The following is a 19,313-nucleotide window of genomic DNA, read 5'->3' on the forward strand; positions in this document are numbered from 1 at the left end:
TCTCTCTATTTCCCGCATTACTTCACAATTTCACAAATAATAAAAAAATATATAAAATTGTGCGTAAATCATTTCAGATTATTATTATTTTTTCATTTGTTTTGTTTGTTTACAGTTTACTGTTTATCCCTTTTGTAATTATTTGTATATTTTATTTTTAAATGAAATTTCAATCATTTTAAAAAAAAACTAATAATTATATACCTATTTATGTTCAATTTTAATTATATATAATAATTTATATAGTTAAAATACTATAAATTTTAACTATATAAAAAATCACCTCATAAATATTTTGAATGTGTATATTTTAACTCCATATCAATTTTTGATATAAAATTAATTGAATTATCAAATTAAATATGTGAAAATGTATTTAAAATTAATTTTAAATTGAGAATCAATTCTTGATAGTGAGATAAACATCCATGGATTTTATTTTGTTTTTTGTTTTTTATTCAAAATCATAGTGTGATTTTTTTTTGTTTGGTTAGTTCAGTTTTTTGTACTTGGGATGGGGATTGGGTTGAAAGGAAAGCCCTTTTTCTCTTTTGGGTTAGCTTGCCAAGAAAGAGGGTGTTGCTAGGTGTACTAGTTTTATTGTTTGTGCATCTAGCATTTTTTGTTAATTTCAAAACTATCCTCTGTTGAAGGTATGCGAGTTAGTGGTTGATCCGTATGTTTAAATTAAACTTACGGATTACATGATTCGTATAAAATATATGAATCATGTAATCCGTAAATATAATTTAAACATACGAATCAAGTTGATCCGTATGATTTGTACGGATGAACTTGATCCATATAAGTCATACGAATCAACTTGAGGGAAGGGCATTTTCGTCCATTCACTTAAAATGCTGGGTGCACCAACAATAATGCTAGGTGCACCTAGCATCACCCCAAGAAAGAACTTTAAGTTAAAACCCAAAACATATGAATACTTGTAGTGTCTAACATACATTAGATTTTGTAAATGAGATAGTACAAATTGAAAACATGTTTTCCTTATGTTATAGAGTAAAATGAAAATAACAATTTTCCATTGGTACATGGATATCTACAAATTGGAAACATCTTATTTACAAAATGGAAACTAATTTCCATTGTTTTGTGTTCTATAACACAATGAAAATAAGTTTTCAAAAATAGAGGTTGTGACTTCCAGTTACAACTTACAAGATTAAGAAGAGGGAGCTTGAGAGGAGAGACAAATGTTTACGGAAGAGAGGAGATTGATGGAAAAGGAAAAGAGCTTAGAGGGAGATAACTTTAGAGGTTGAGGAAGAGTGAGAGGAGAAAGAGGTAATTTGCCAAGGTTGGAGGTGCTAGGAGCAAATAAATGGGGTGCCAATATCAAACCCCTTCAAATATACTAAAAAATGCAAGAAGCTTAGCCCAACTTTGTAAGAAAAACAAAACTCAGAAGCATTTCCCCTACTTCTTTCTCATCCCCATTCAGCCCTAAACAAGCACGAAGTAGCAAGAATTTTTCACCCAAAAAGTACAAATAAAATAAAAAAATTACTCAAATAATACATCCCAAAAATTATTTACACCAATAATATAAAATATTGTTTATGGTAAGAAATGAGTTCCCCAAACCAATTTCTAACCTTCTTTTTTTTCCTTAAGGAAGTGATTCTTACCTAGTTTATATTTTTTGTAACACGTTAAGAGATTAATTTCTGAGAAACTAATTTCTTAACGTGCCTTTTTTTCAAAAAGAGTTTTTTTTAAAATATTAATTGATTTTTTTATACTTTAATTTGTTTTGAATTTTTTTATTTTATTAATTTATATATATTAATTTATGAAAAATAAAATATTTTTTTGGCATATGTTGCAAATTAATTTCATATTAATTTTTTGTTTAAAATTCTTTCAAAACCTTTCTTTTAAATTAATTTATTTTAAAGAAAATACTTGTAATCCATTTTTATCAAATAGTATTTTAAAAAAATAATTAATCCTTAAATGAAATATTTAGAATAGGTGGCATAATTTGAAACTCAACGTAGCTAAAATAACATATGAATCCAAGTTTATCTAGATTGAAGAAGTAAAAAAAAAAACTTAGATAAATAAAAAAAGTTTATCCAAAATAAGTGACTTTTTATGCTAGACTGAAGAAGACGGAAAAAGATAAACAATTATTCATATTTATGATATTTTTATCGATCAAATGTTAGTATAATTCCTAAATATAAATTGTGGGTTAAATACAAATTTTATTAACAATAAATAAATTTTAATTTTTTTATAGAAAGATTAAAATATTTTTTAAAGAAACTGGAAATGAAAATAAAATGGAAAAAATAATATAGTTTTAATAGTTTTATTTTTTTCATTTAAACATAATTATGGATGTAGTGTTATTTTGTATGATTGAAGAAGGGAAAAAAACTTAGGTAAACATCATAATTCTGTAGGACTAACATAATTAAAAAAGATTTTAATAATAAAAAAAATTTAACTCTTCAAAATATGACAAAACAAAATATACGCAAAAAAGTTAACAACATATACAAAATATAAATATAGAAAATTAAAAAGGAAAATAAATAGATAAAAGACATGAAAAAAACAAATAAAAACACAACAAAATTAAAGGAAATAACAAAAAACATAAAAAAACAAAAAAAGAAAAACAGTTATGAAATCATTTCCTGGCTGGTTTCTAAAAATAAAAAATAAAAAGGAAGTATAGAAATCGGTTTCCCATATTTCTACACATCAAAAAAAAAATAGTTAAGTGAGAAATCGGCTCAAAGGAACCAATTTCTTACTTTGCTAATATTTTGTATTATCTATGTAAATGATTTAGTGGATGTATTATTTGGGTAATTTTTTTTATTAAATATGTAAATAAACCTCACCTTTTGGATGATTAATATATGAGTTTTCACTAAGTGATTTTGCATGTTTTTATTGAAGCTTGTGAGATTCTCCATGTTGAGGAAATTTATAAAAGGAAAAAAAACTTAATTTGTTTAATTAAGAAAGGGGGATTTTACTTAACAGAGGAGGAGAAAAAAAGTCAGGAGAAAATAAAATCTTATTTAGTTTGGTTAAAAGAGAGGAGAAAAATTCATATCTAGTTTTAAAAAATTTGGTGCCATAGGTAAATTGAGAGAATAATGTCTTCGTAATGGTTTTTTTTTTTTTAAAGTCATCATAATCATTTGAATATTATTTTTCTTTTATTTTTTTGTTACAAAATCATAAATAATCCGATCATAATCAAGATTCTTTAAAAAAAAAATTGAACAGAAATTAAAGTAGCACTATTTAATTTATCTTGTGATATAATAGGTGGCAAATAAGATTTTAACAACTTCAATTTCATATTGTAAAAAAATGATTTAAATTTCAAAAACTTCTTTCAAAAAACTTCTTTTAAGAGAGAGTATTGCCTGTACTCCTCTTATGTATAATTGCATGGTCACATGTTTATTTTCTTCACATTATTAGTTTTCTTTTTCTAAAATAAGGTAAATTTTAGTTTAGAAGTGGAAACATCACTCATTAGTAATGAGTTCACGACTAATGATCAATGATTGTTTTATTTTATTAATAATTTTTTATTTTAATATTTATCAAATTACATAAAAAATTGATGTTTCTCTAAAAATGGAATCCTATGCTGTCGTCCACCTCACCTGTCCTCGGCCTCTGATAGGATTCATTGTCTTTTTTTTTTTTTTTTTGTATTTGGTGAGTTTCTTTCTTAGAAAATAATTGTTTAAAATTAAACTCTCTTAAGACTTACTAAAATCTATTTTTTTAAAGATAAACAAATTAGAAGTATACCTATTTACTCTTTTTTCTTAATTTTTCTTATGAATAAAATCTTTGCTGGAAAATGGATAATCATTTTTAGGAATTTTTTATTTACAAAACTTAAATTACAAAATTCAACTCAATTCTATTTGAAGTGAAGTAACGTATATACACGTATTTTACTTTAAAAGTAATAATTAATTAGTATGACTACAAAAGATATACAATGTTTTTTTTACACAGTTGTAATGTTTTTTTTTTTTTACAGATATACAAATACACAGTTGCAATAATGTTAATAGCAACAAAAATATATACCAACATATAGCAATCGGAATCGCGGTGGGATGAAAAAAAAATTAAAGAATTTAGAAATAAAAGAGTCGCTATCAGTATTTATTAAGGAAAACACTAAAAACGAACCTTTTTTTGAAAAAAAAAATACTCTTTCAAATCGAAGTTGAGTTTGAGAGTTGAGCATATGAAAAGTATTAACATCTTGCCATGTTGGTCATAAAAATGATTATCTTTAATTAAATGTGTAAAATTATTATAACTTTAAATTTATTTATTTTATCCCTCAAAACAAAACAAGCATATTTTATTTATTGTTATTTTTAACAAGAAATCTTTTATTATTAAGAAGAATACGATTGTTATTGTATTTTTTTACCTTTTAAAATTATTTTTTTTATCTTTTTAGCCGGAGTGATCTTCTATTCCATGTATCTCCAAGCACAGTAAAGAGTTAGAGTTATGTAATTCTTTGATAGAAAATATTTTTGTGCTGATATTTTTTTATTGTTTCAATCCTTTTTATTTTAAAAAAAACTTTCACGATAATCAAATTAGAAGTACCATCGCCCAAGGGACTAACAACATATGCCAAAAAAATATTTTATTTTTTTATAAATTAATATATATATATATATATATAATTAATAAAATAAAAAAATTTAAAACAAATAAAAAAACCAGTTAAAAAAATTTAAAAAAACTTTCTTTTGAAGAAAAAAAACACGTTAAGAAATTGATTTCTTTGGAGAAATTAATTTCTCACAGTAATTTGTATAATTGGTGTAAATAATTTTTTAGATATATTATATTATTTGAGTAATTTTTTATTTTATTTGTATTTTTTGGATGAAAAAATCCCAAAAAGGGTTCCCTTTCACGTTACACAGATAAGAATCATCCAAAAACAATAAGCCAAAGGTAGCGTGACATTATATATATATATCGTGGTGCTCGTTGTTTGTCCTTGCATTTCCGAAATTAAATAAACTAACTTGTCACAAAATTGACCTATCTAAAAATCTTTTGTGGATCATATATGAGGTTTTTTTTCGTAAATATATCTTTTTTTTTTTTAATCTATACTACTTTATAATTTAATTTTGAATATATACTAATTGAGACTTTCTCAATATTATTGTTTTTTTAATTTAAAATATTATAAAATATAAATATTATATTATATAATTTTTTTAATTAGTTTTAAAATTACTTATTTATTAAATTAAATTTTATAATTTTATTTTTTATTTTTTTAAAGACCACAAAGCAAGGCAATAACACTATAGTGTCTATTACATTATCACCGAACTAAATGACATCGATTTGTAAATATAATTATAGAATAACAAAGTAACGAGGACTACCTACATTTAACAAAACTCTCTTAAATTTCCCACTAAATTTACAATAAAAGAGGATCATCATGCATTACATCATGAGGATGATGTTTATATAAAAGTATATATAGTGACCTCACACATTTATTTTCACACCTCTCTAATTTGTTTTACATTTCAGAAGTTTATAAGTAATGTATAATCTGTTTTAATAAATAAATAAATAAAATATATATTTACAACTAGCCTTATCTGGACTCGGTTAAATGAACAATTAAAAGTACTATATAATTTAATAGACTATATTCTTTACTTCTTTTATTAAAATCATGTCATATGTGAGTTTCGTCTGGACCATTTGCGGCCAAATATTTTATCATATAAGCATAATTTACTAAAAGAGATTATGAAATTTCATGTCATGTAAGTTTCATCTTGTTTGCCATCAAATATTATATAAAAATGAAATCATGGCGAGTGAAGTAGAATAGATTAGGATTGTTAGGTTGCACTATTTTTAATCTCTGAGTCTAACTATAATTAAGTTCGTTAGGGTATTAATTAAGTATTCTTTCAAAGATTTTATCTTTGATGAGACTATTTAGTTTATAAAAATAATATTTTATTAAGCTGATTTATCCAATTTTTTTATTTGGGTCTTTTTAATCATTTTTAAATTATAAATGTCCTTTAATATAGGGGGTTTTATACAATTTAATATTTGCACATCTAATATTAGATTTTTTTTTCTTCGGACAGTAACTCAATTTAACTTAGGGGTAATCCACCTTGGACGAATTCTTTAGATTCATTTTATCAAGGATAGCTCCTTTTTTAAAAATAAAAAAAAAAAATCAATTTGGTGTTTTAACTTAATTGGTGTTGATGCTACTCCTTGGTACCCTATGATAAAATATCCTCAATTTTTTAGGAGTATTTTAATCTCTTTTTTTCTGCATTTCTTTAAATGCTTTGGATTTCATAAAAACGTAGAAACGTCATCTGAACATGTCATCACGATGATCACATATTTGTACCCCACAGATATGTAAGAAAAATGAGAATTATAGTTGGCTTGACTTGACTTGCCTTGATTTGAGAGATTCTTTTCTGCCCAGGTTATTTTGATTGACCTCTGTATTAGAAATTTATGGCTTCCACGCATGTTCCTAATTTTTATTATTTAAATATCAAATATTGATATTACATATGTATATAATTTATATTTTTAATTTTTCATGTGTATAAATATATATTTTAAAGACTAAATATCTAATTTGACCATTGAATCTGTAAGAGGCTGACATTTGCATCCTTAAAAAATGAAAAAAAATAAAATTTTGTGCATGCATATTAAAAAAGTATGACAAATTCGTTACATTGTTAATCGTTTTCATTAATTTAAGAAAAAAAATTATCTAATCCAAAATTTAATTAAGAGATAAATAAAATCTAATAAAAAATTATTTAATTCATAGTAATACCTTACCAATTCGATTTTAATTTCGGTACATTAAGTACACATCCTTTTTATAACCAAGTTTAACCTTTAATTCATGCACGGCCCTTGGGTGTATTATAGGAATCTTCATAACACGTTCTATGCCATTAATTTTGATGTTTTTAAAAATTAAATCCGATATATTTTGATGATGAATTTGAATTTTAAAATACCCTCAATTTGGTGTGATATTTATATTCGTTCATAAAGTATGTATTTAAATATTTGTATATTAATAATAAAAAATTTAATTTAATAAATAATATTTTATGTAACATCATATCATATAACGATATTAATATTATTTTTTTTTATTCATAGAAATCAAACATCAACACCAAAAAATTTATAACTCTCACACACTTTCTTTAACTAAATAAAATATACTTCAAGTTGGAGAGCCGACATGATTATAAGGTATGAGATTGGGTGTTTATACCTTGCAGGTTAGGTACCCTTGCTACCTTGTATCCTCTCATCTTTTTTATTAATGGTAATTAGTTGTTCTATAAATAATAATTAAGCTAGACTCCCATAATCTATTTTGAAATATATATTATAAAATATATCATAATTATAATTTTTATTTATTTATTTATTTTATTTAACTAGCTAACACAAGGTTAAAATTAATATTTTATATAAATAAATTTAATCCATTCAATCTTATATATTATGGTAACTTAATTAAATTGAATTCAAATTTAAAAAAGTTACTTCATCACAATTTCAGATAAGATAAAATATACCCATTCTTACCCATTTTTCCAACACCTAAGTGTGCTAGCAGGAATGTGAGCAACTTAACAGTTTAATTAATAAGTGAAAAGATGGTAAAGTTTAATTAACAAAAGGTTGTTGACTGGAAGCAAGTACACCCCCACTTCAATTTTCACCAACGATATGGAATTTCATGCACACAAGACTGTTCTTTGATTTGGAACACCCATCATTATATTGTATGGGAGGATTAAAATAAACGTCGAAGAAATATTGTTCGTCTAAAATCAAAAGAGATGATGGAGCAATTTCCTTTCAGATGGGAAAATAGGAAAACGACAGAGATGTTGCGGAAAGAAAAAGAAAGAAAATTCAACTTTTCAAAGTGGAGAAATTGAATCATGTGGAAAAAATCCAGAAATTAAAGAACGTGACGTGCGATGGGTGACGTGTGGAGGTAAACGATGGAATGAGGTATCATCCATGACTATATATATATATATAAATTTCAAATTATGATATTAATAACACATATTGCTTTCGGTTTTGGATCATAGGATTCAAAAACCATGGTGGTTGTGGTTGGATCAATAATATGTAATGAATTTCATCTTAAAAAAGATAAAATAGATCGGATTGTACACAAGTGAATTTAGGTTTGGTGTGTTATCTATTTAATTTTGTTATATATAAGATTAACTTGATTATAAATGATCAAAGAAAGAAATGGCAGATCATCCTTGTTAATAAAAACTAACAAAATAATATTAAACATTTGACTATAGAAAAAAATGAATTTTGTTGATATTTTTTTAAGAAAAAAAATTATATTTAAGTTAGGTAAGACTACTTATACAACAAAGTTTTCCTTAAAGTATATAAGATAGTTGCATATATGATATTTAGAATTGAGACAGTTGGTTAAACTAAATTCGTGCATGTTAATTTACGTACTCAACTGTTATATAAAATCATTTACATAAAATAGAATCTCAAATACTATAAAAAAAACGTTAAACTGTTAATTTAATCTGTTCTTTTTTATTTGTTTTAGTAATTTCATGGGACTAACCAAGTTAATTCTAGTATTATTATTTTTTATAATGATTGCATTCAAATTTGAACTTACAATTTCATATATATTATTCCAATCTCACCACACTAAGCCGATTCATGCACTAATATTATTTTGACAACGTGTGAACCTGATCTATCAGATTAAAATTCCGTTAATTATATCTACCAAACTAAGATTATTGCATATATATATATATATATATATATATATATATATATATATATATATATATAATAGTTATTATATAAATTGAGAAATGACAAATTAAATTGAACTAGCATGCTTAATAATTTCATATTGTTGCCTACTCGGGTTAAATTAAACATCTGGCTCAAGAATTTACAAGTTCAAATTTCATCTTACGATTTTTTTGTCCATCCCCAAAGACCTCTTAGTGGATACCTATGACTATGAGTGGTAAAGCTAACACATATATTTTTTTAAAGGCATAACAAGCACATGATAGTTTGGGTTGAATTGCTTATTTAATTTAATTAGGTCCATTGGCTGTATAAACACAAAAAATTAAACCCCTTAATTTGCTCATATTCTATTTTGGTAGTGATGTAATATATGTGTTCGTATTCATGTTCAATGAAGTAACACATAATCAATAATTTTAGAATATATTACTAGCTACTACTAGATATTTAAAGTTAGGATTCTCATTATCGAAAATAATACTTTTTTTTTAATAAAAAATAATACTTTCTATGTATCCATATAATAAAAAAAAAAGACTTAAATATCTTTTTTGTCATTATAATTTAGTATTTTTTATTTTTATTTATGCAATTCTTTTCGATTTAGTTATTATAAAATATGTTTATTTTCTTTTTTGTTTTTAAAATATTTTAAATAATATTTTTATTATTATTTAAAGTTCTTTAAAGATAAAAAATAAAATAAATACATTTTATAAGAACTAAAATAAATAAATTATAGAAATAAAAATAAAAATACGCTAAATTAGTGAAGGTGTTGAAGTTAATTAGTTCAAATAGTGAAATATTAAAAATAATTAATATTCCGATTAATTAAAGATGATCAAAGTTCATTGATCTGGTCCAATTTACCCCATGCTAATAAATCAAATTGTACTTAATTTTTTTCGGAGAACAAATTGTACTTAATTAATTTAGTTAAATATTATGAACTCATAAGTTAGTTCAAATTAACCATTGAGCATTCCTACCACAACCTCAACCACGTGTTTTTTGGCCACTCCTCAAAATTTTGAAAAGTGAATTAGCTGACAATTGTATGACATGAGATTCATATAAACAAAATCCTTTATTTTATATAACACCTAACTTAAAACACACGTGTTGCATTCTGTAAAAAAACACGCGATGCATGAAATAATTTAAGAGATTGATTTGCTCAAATATACACATAACGATAGTATAAATTAAAATTTGAAAGCTACATGATTAATTATATTCTTATATTCATTATTAACTAAGGACTTGACACATTTTAAAATTCTAGCAAACCAAATTTCAAATTCAAACAAATAATAATATTGCAACAACGAACCAACAACAAAAGATTTAAACAACCACAACATAATAAGGTTTAAAGCTCGTAAAAAAAGTAGTAATAAATTAAATAGAAAAAAACATTAAATGCATATAACTTGTTCAAACAACACACAATTTTTTTCATATATTCGAAGACATAATATTTATCACGAAAACTGAAAAGCCAGCATTAATTATATTTTTTTTCTGAAGAATCATTAATTGTATTTTATATAATAATATATATTAGGTTTAATTAATTAGTCCTTATATATAGTTGCATAAATTTAACATCCTTATAGTTAAAAATTATTCATTTTAATTTATACGCATACCATTTTAATTTCTTTTAGTTCCTATATATATATATTATTTTTAATCTCTTTTAACTCTTATCATTTAAACTTATAGAAACTAAAATAGATTAAACATAATATGTATAAGGATGAAAAGAGATAATTTTTAAATATAATGACTAAAAAATAAAATTTGTACAACTATAAGGATCAATGATCAAATGAGTAGTTAATTAAACCTATATGGTATTTGGGTTGTGGCAAAAATTAGAACCAAACGATGAAATTCACAAAAATAAAGCCTAGATAAATTAGCTTCCCAACAGATAGCATTTAAAAAGCTCAACAAATTAAGAAGAAAAATAAGAAAAACACTTGCTTTGTCATCAAATTATAATAAACATTATCAGACACATAAAAACATTTAAAAGTTAACTTGTAATATTGTATATAATTATTTTTATCTTTTTTATATATACAGATTAAATATATACTATCAAATCAGAAAAAAGGACAATTTTTTGTTGTTTCAATTTTGTGTTCACACATGGAAATATGATGTACTTTTCTTAATTTTTAATAGAAATTATATAACTTTGTTTTTGAAAGGCCTGAAATTGTATAACTTTTGTCCGTGAGTTTTTAACTTTTTAAATTTAAAGTACATAACGGAGGAATGAAAAGAAGAAGATAAATATAAAAGTGGTAGAAAAAAGGATAACGGAAAGATATCACAGACTATATAAAAAAAGTAAAGTTATTAAAGAAAGTTATAAATCCAAACATGATAATATATTATATTTGCTAAAAAATAAAAAATACAAAAAAAAAGAACACCTTAATCAATATTTTAGAAAGACTCTCTCAGTTTCTTGGCATTGAAGAATGGATTAATGCTTATGTGACAAAGTCAATGAGATAGTAGTATTTTAATTTATTGCTGATAGAAAAATATGTCCAACTTCAACGTCAACTTAATTTATCGAAATAAGCTTAACCACTTGGTGAAATTATTGTTCAGGCCCTCCTGGAAGAGCAAAACATCAATGTCATCATTTTCCACATTTTTTTAAAATGTCACAATGCGTTAATTAATTGTTTTTTTAGGCAATGCGTTAATCAATTTATGAATAGCTTGATTTAATTGTTTTCATAAAACATATACACATGTAAGTTTATGAAGAGTGCTTTTATTAATATTGTGTACTCGTAAATATATAATATAAAATCAGTAAATATATCTCATTAAACTTTAAGTAGAGACAGATGTACGTAAAAAACATTTAAAGAAATGTAATGGAAGTTAAGTGTATCAATATTTTTTTAATGGTATTATTGATGCAAAATATTCAGTTGCTTTGTCAATATAACTAATATTTATTGAAAAATCAATTAATTACTTTATTGTTTAAGAGACAAATCGGTTCTATTCAAACTAACATCTTGTTATTTTAATGTATGAATATAATAAAAATGATAAATAATTAAATTCGTCCATAAAAATATGAGAGATAACAAATTAATATCTTAAAAAGATAAAATTTAAATTTAATTTCTAAATATGCAAGGTCACAAATTAATTCATCAGACAATTTTATAACATATCAAATTGATCATTAAAAAATATAATTTATTATCAAATTGATTCTTGAACAATTCAATCTAATGACAAATTGATCTCACAAATTTAATAATAAAATTAATCTATTATATTTTATATATTTTTTATTTCTCAAGATTAATTTGTTACCTCATCCCATTTTTTTTTTAATTTCACTATTTATCCATATAATAACTAAAAAATTGTTAATAATAATATAAAAAAAACTAAAAGATTTGTTTATTTCCAACACGCGTGTATGCCTCATCAAAAAGCACTGAATTCTAGATAGACAAGCAATGACGATAAACAAGATGACGCGGGTTGAGAAGGTCGTTTTTTCACTCATTTCCTGCAACCTTCCTTCCTTCCCCTCACTATTATATATCTTATCCCTCACTTTAACCCCACAAAAACATTTCATTTTCTCTCACACAAGAATATTAATCTTCAAATATGGAACCAACATGCGGGGATACTTCACTCGATCTTAACGTTGATCCTTCTACTATGCACATGGTTCGTATATAATATAATAAACACATAAATAACATATATAATGTATAATATATAGTCTTCTTTTTGTTTCTAACTCAGTTACTCAGTTAAGTTTCTGATGTTTAATTCTTAAGGATAAAAATAAGTTGTTTATTTCTTTCTAACACGGGAAATTTGGTGGCCAGGATGGGGCTTTGGTAGAAGAGTTGCGTCGTCTAAGTTGTGAGAACAAGAGGTTGACCCACTTGTGTGAGAACTACATGGCTCTGCAAAAGCAACTGAGCCAATTGATCAACACGAATTTTGATCAGCAATTAGACTACCCAATTGAATCTTCACGCAAGAGAAAAGCTGCCGAGAGTGATCAATGTTGTACCAACAAATTTGTTGGTGTTAGTAATAATAATGCTGAGTGCAGCTCCATCATCACTGAGGATTCATTCAAAAAGTACAAGGACTTCAACTCCTCGCCTAAGGTTTCCAAGTTTCTTGTCAAGACTGAAGCATCTAACAATAGCTTAGTAAGTTCCTAAAATTTATTGTTGTTTCCTGATAACTTGTATTATAGTTTTGTGTATATATTGTGAGGTTTAATCAACTCCAAGTACTATCTGGGAATCCTGAATTTGTTTTTTTTATTTTGTGTAACTAAAGTATGTGATGGACGGATATCAATGGAGGAAATATGGTCAGAAAGTCACTAGGGATAACCCTTCTCCTAGAGCTTACTTCAGGTGCTCCTTTGCCCCAAGCTGCCCCGTGAAAAAAAAGGTATATAATTTTTCATAATTTGATTTAGCTATATATCACCGTCCATAAAGATTATAAGAATAAAATATGTTTTTTTTTGTTTCTATATTTTAAAAATAATAATTTTGAACTGAAAGTTTGTTATAGCCAAAAGAGTTAATCTCTTAAAAGTCTGTCAGATCGAAGAAGTATTTAGTATTTGATTATGTCTCAAATAGAATCATTTCTAAACCCGAGCGGAAATAGGTTAATTAATAAAATGAAAAAAACTAAAGCTTATTTTACGGAAGATTTTAATTAATTGGCACCCATTTGAATTCAGTCTTCACAAAACAAGATCAAGTTATCAAATTTTTCTAATGTATCTCATCACCGAATGATCATTTGGGTGCAAAGGAGTTTAGAGGACCCTACAATACTTGTTACAACGTATGAAGGAGAGCATAACCATGGTCATCAAAGAGCTGAAATATCACTTGTCTCAAACCAAAGTGAAGCCCTTCCTCCTCTTAAAGGGTCAAGTCCTGTTTCCTCACCTAATACAGCGACAATTCGAAGTGCTGTTTGCCCCACCGTAACGCTTGATTTGGTCAAGTCAGGATTGGTTGAATTTGAAAGTGCCCAAAAGTCCTCTATCCAGCAATTTTTGGTTCAACAAATGGCTACTTCTTTGACAAGGGATCCCAATTTCACAACAGAACTTGCCACTGCCATTTCAGGAAAAATTCTAGAGGCCCAATGGTGAATTATTAACCTAGGTGTAACTTAATTCATAATATATACTGAATTTGTGGGAGATATCCCCAAAATACAATTTTAGAGAAATGTGATAAATTTTAAATGTAATTAAATCTCGGACTAAGAGATTATAGTTGTTGTTAATAAAAAACACACATCATTATTATGAACAAATTATCAATTTTAAAAAATAATCTCTCTCTTTTTTAATTATCAGAAAGATTATAAAAAAAATTATTTTCTTAAAATAAGTTCAATCATGTATATACTCACTGCACTGAGGAGAAGGGATTGTATTAGTTTGCTTGCTTCTTTTTAGAGGGGCTGAAGAGACAAATAGTTGGAATGTATATAGAAAATTAAAGTGACAAAAGAAAAATCAGATTTCCTCTTATGAAATAAATTTGTACACCGTTTCTTTTCTTTTCCCCCCCTGCGAACTTAATTCCATTTCTATCTATCTATACATGTAACTATACTGTATATTTGAAAACAGTACAAGACGGAAATGATCGACTAGGCCTAACTAGTTTGAGGGTGCTTGCTTGCATTAAATATGTGTAAAATATTAGTACAATACAACAAAAGTTTCTCCATGAAGGATTTAGGTGAGACTTCCAATGTATCGTGAATCAAGATCTATAAAGATAAATCAAAGAAATTTCTTGATTGACCTAAGTTAAACTATAGGTATGTAAACAACATATTGAAAATGTTTCATATTCAAGAACCCAATAAAGGATTTGTGTTTAGGGTACATGGTGTAAGCTTGTCCTAGGCCCCATATCCTTCAACATATAAAAGGTGAAAGAGACTTCACGATCGGATTTCGTATTTTGACAATTGGAATGGATCTATTGTAATATCTCTTTTTTTTTAAACCAATTTAAAAAGGATTGTTATTTATAAATAAATAGATATTTTATTTATTCATTTGATAGAAAATAAAATAGAGTTTGTTTTTATAAAATAATAAAAATAAATAAATAGAATAAATGATAGATTGTGAGTACCTATCTATAAATAGAGACATCTTAGGTTAGTTTTTCCCTCACAAAATCCTCTTTTTTTCCCACATACCACCAAAGCTGTCTCAGAAAAAATAACAATCTTGGACTCACTCACCGTTGGATCATGGTGAAATTTGAGCCCTAGGTTTGGAACTCATTTACAAACATTTTCACCATTGGAAATTACGAAAACATGTCGGAGCTAAGAGAAATACCCTTTGCATCGTAGCTTTTTCTTTTCCCGCAGAAACCCAAAATTGTCTCAGTAAAATTACGATCTCGGACTCGTTTAGCGTTTGATTGTCATAAAATTTTGATATGTGGTTCGTGATTCATTTCCACACATTTTACCGTTGGCATTTGCAAAATAATTTCTGTGGAGGGAGAAATACTCATCGCACGTAGATAGTGAAATGAAGGCTTCAATTCTTTCTCCTTCTCTCTAACGTTTGAAAATCCTATCAGAACAGTCAGAGGAAAAACTTGAGAAATCTTAGGAAATTACTAGAGATGTCACTATTGCTGTCACAATACACATGTGAGCCCGCTTAGAGGTAAGGGATGAGTTTACCGCAATTGGGGATTAGAATAAACACGTGTAGGGATCTTTAGAGGATTAAATTGGGTTTATTTTAGGATGTTTATTGAATTTTTTATTTATGATTATAAATACAATATTGATGTCCTGGTGTGAATTGGTTGATAAAATTGAGTGAGTTCTCTTGATGTTTTTCGTTTTTCATACCTATGATTTTGATTAATTGATTTTGATATAATTATGCGAAATTATTTGAAGGGTTTTACTTCTCATGTTGTGATAAACCTTTTGTATAAATAGATATATTGGGATTACGAAATTATGATTGAAATTGTATATAAGTGATAAATTGAATATATGATGAATTGTAGAATAATATATTACTTTGAGATTATAATATTATTTTGGAGATTAACTATAAGTGCAATGTTGAATGTGTTAAATTGCGAGATACACGTAAACATGAGATAGTTGATGGTGACATTATGAAATGTGAAGTTGTGAACATGAGTTTTAGTTGTGAATAACTGTGTTTAACACTTGATGTGACAATAATTATGTTGTGAGCTGTGAATTATACAATAACCCGACCAATGTTTATATTGAGAAAAGTGTTTATGCACAATGTTAAAGAAAAAGTGTAGGTTCCTATTTAGGAACCAGTGTTAAATTATAGTGCAATGTATTAAACGTGTTTGAAACATAAGTGTAAAGTCATGGGTATTGTATAATTCATGAGCAGTGTCTGCTTATAATATTGTTGTTGAAATTGAGTATAAGTACAAAGTTAAACATGTGTTAATTTGTGAGATACATGTAAATCAGTGATGATTGATTGTGACATTATGAGATGTTAAATTGTGGGTATGATATTTGATTGTGAATAAATGTGTGCGTTTAACACTTGATGTGACAATAATTGTGTTATGAGCTGTGAATTATACAATAACCCGATCAGTGTTTATATTAAGAAAAATGTTTATGCGCAGTGTTAAAGAGAAAGTGTAGGTTCCTAGTGAGGAACCAAAGTTAAATTGTGGCGCAATGTGTTAAACGTGTTTGAAATACGAGTGTGAGGTCATGGGTATTGTATAATTCATGAACAGTGTCTGCTTGCAAAAAAATATTTTAGGGGTTGGACCTAAATCAGGAGGGAGAGGCCCTGACGAACTCTTTGGAGTGTAGACCTTGGGGGTAAATACACCCGGTTTGAGTGCCCCTTTAAGCATGTGCCGATCCCACATGGTTGAAGCATTCTCACAAAATAGCGTGACCCTAACTGATCTACCTATGATTTTACTTAGTGAGAGTGACCTAACATACCTATTTTATGGAGTGTCTTATTATGTACTCCTAAGCGCCCCAGGGTGGTTTTTCACTGACATGGTACCACATTGCATATAGGCTTGAGTCTTATCATAACTGTTGCATAACGCTTGCTAATTGTTTATTATAAAATTGATGAGTGTTATTATGTCTTGATCGAAGTGTGTGATTCATGTGAAATGTGATTGATGATTGAAAATTAAATTTTAAATGACAAAGTGGTGGAATCACATGAGTTATGTTTAAGTAAGTTGTATCTCATCTATATGATATGTATATTTAGTTGTCTTGTTTCTCTATTAGTTAGGCATGTGATAACTCACTCCTTGTGTGTTGTTTGTGTTTGGGTCCTGTGATAATCTCGAACTTTGTGTTCGGGGGAGCAGATGATTAAGTGGATGACTATGAAGAGCCTCATGTTAGAGCACACGGGAACACAATACTCTGATAGGATATGACATTGGGGTATAGGTTTCTATATTAATTGCATGAAGTCTTGGATGACCTTGTTTTGAGCCGAGATGATTTATTATTTATTTGGACAAGTTTTATTATGATGTTAGAAAAGTGAATATGAGCTTTTTATCCTTTTGATAGGCTTGTATTTAAATGTGTTTTAAATTTTTTTAATTAATTTTGATTTCTTACTTATTTTATTATTAGTACATATATGTGAGGGGTAGAGGGCATCACATCTATCACATATGTCATATTATGCATTCCCCTTTATGTTTTGTATGCTTTAAACATGTTGAGTAAATATTAGTTAGATCCCAAAGAAAGTAGTTGGATTGTTGTGGAAAAACCCTTAACCCATCATTTGGTTGTGAGGAGAGAAAATGAAGGAATAAAAGAAAATAGATGAGAAAAGAAAAGAAGATGAATAAGTAAGAAATAAGATGAAAATAGAGGTGGTTTGATTCAAGACAAATAAAAGAGAATATAAGGAAAATATTTAAATTAAAGTGATAAATTACATTTTCAACCTTGTTATTAATATTTATTTACAATTCACTATATCACGAGGGTTCCATGTCTACAATTTATTTTTCTTGTTAACCAACCGAAACAATTTTGCTAATTTTGTTGGATAAGTGACCTCAATAACTTAAGAGGAGAGAGTGAATTAAGTCTCATTAACAAACTTTTAACCCTCTTCTAAATGATAGGCTCAGAATGTAGAAGAAAAAATAACAATCAATTTAATAATGTTCTTTAAACATGCAAGAAAAAATTGATTGCAATAACATAAATGAGATAAAGGAAGAGAGAAATGCAAACTCAATTTATACTGGTTCGGCCACTTCCTGTGCCTACGTCCAATCCTCAAGCAATCTCACTTGAGATTTTCACTATCTTGTAAAATACCTTTTACAAAGTCTGAACCACACAGGGACAATCCTTCCCTTGTGTTCAGAAATCCTTACAACTTAAGAGACCCTCAGTCTCTTAATCAATCTCTTTGAATAAGAAGAAGAAGAAGTTTCTCTCTTTATGAGAAGGATATTACAATTAAAGATTAATCAAGATTCCTTATTGAATATGCAACTATTTGACAAATGAATCTTTTTTAGAGGATAAGACATTTTAGTTCAGAAAAACTCTCTTAGGAATTTCGTTACCCAAGTCACCTATTTATAGGCCTTTGATGACCATTCAAAAATCTCTTGAACAAATGTGACTCTTGAGAGTTATTTTCTGAGAGTTGTGACTCTTGAGAGTTATTTTCTGAAAGAGTTATTTTTTGAAGAGTTGTGACTCTTGGGAGTTATTTTCTGAAGAGTTGTGACTTTTGGATCAAACTTGAGAAACACTTATCTTTGATATCATCAAAACTTTATATCATATATGCTTTTACAAATTTTTGTCGATATAGACACAGTTGGTATCCAGTGACCACCACTTCGCTATATCGGGATGGATGGTAAAGCTCCGGTACTTCGACTTGATCTCTGTATGTGACGAATCTTATCTTTTCAAGTAACACTTTATGCAGGTATTGTTTTCTCTTCAAATTTGTTCATCTCAACAAAAAAGATTATGTTAATACGATTCCTACTTTTAAAAAAAAAAATATTTTGATCTTGTTTCATAGCATTCCAAACAGCACATTTTCCAAAATCATCCCAAATTATGACACACATTCTTTATAAATGGTGGACAAGAAGAACCAATGAGATGACTTTAGAGCGTAGATAATTTTGAAGGGCTTTGGACAAATAGATTGAAGACACCTCATTTAATGAGGCCACGTGCGTACGAATTTTAAGTTTTTGTAGTTAAGTCCTTGCTTAAAGTTTCTATTATTTCATTAGAGT

At 26.8% G+C, this 19,313-nt stretch overlaps 1 protein-coding gene across 2 annotated transcripts; it reads left to right on the forward strand.

The window, feature by feature from the left end:
* The first annotated feature begins 12,518 nt into the window (after nucleotides 1–12,518).
* LOC114392768 (probable WRKY transcription factor 40) lies at nucleotides 12,519–14,295 on the forward strand. 2 transcript variants are annotated; one of them, XM_028353991.1, is made up of 4 exons: nucleotides 12,519–12,654; nucleotides 12,819–13,154; nucleotides 13,288–13,404; nucleotides 13,706–14,295. In XM_028353991.1, the coding sequence occupies exons 1-4, from the start codon at nucleotides 12,592–12,594 to the stop codon at nucleotides 14,126–14,128; spliced, it is 939 nt and encodes a 312-aa protein (XP_028209792.1). In that variant the 5' UTR covers nucleotides 12,519–12,591; the 3' UTR covers nucleotides 14,129–14,295. The 2 variants fall into 2 exon arrangements, with proteins under 2 accessions (XP_028209792.1, XP_028209794.1); XM_028353993.1 differs by having other exon boundaries at nucleotides 13,772–14,295.
* Nucleotides 14,296–19,313: the final 5,018 nt, after the last annotated feature.

The sequence above is a fragment of the Glycine soja genome, chromosome 17 (assembly GCF_004193775.1).
Source record: "Glycine soja cultivar W05 chromosome 17, ASM419377v2, whole genome shotgun sequence".
Taxonomy (NCBI): Eukaryota; Viridiplantae; Streptophyta; class Magnoliopsida; order Fabales; family Fabaceae; genus Glycine; species Glycine soja.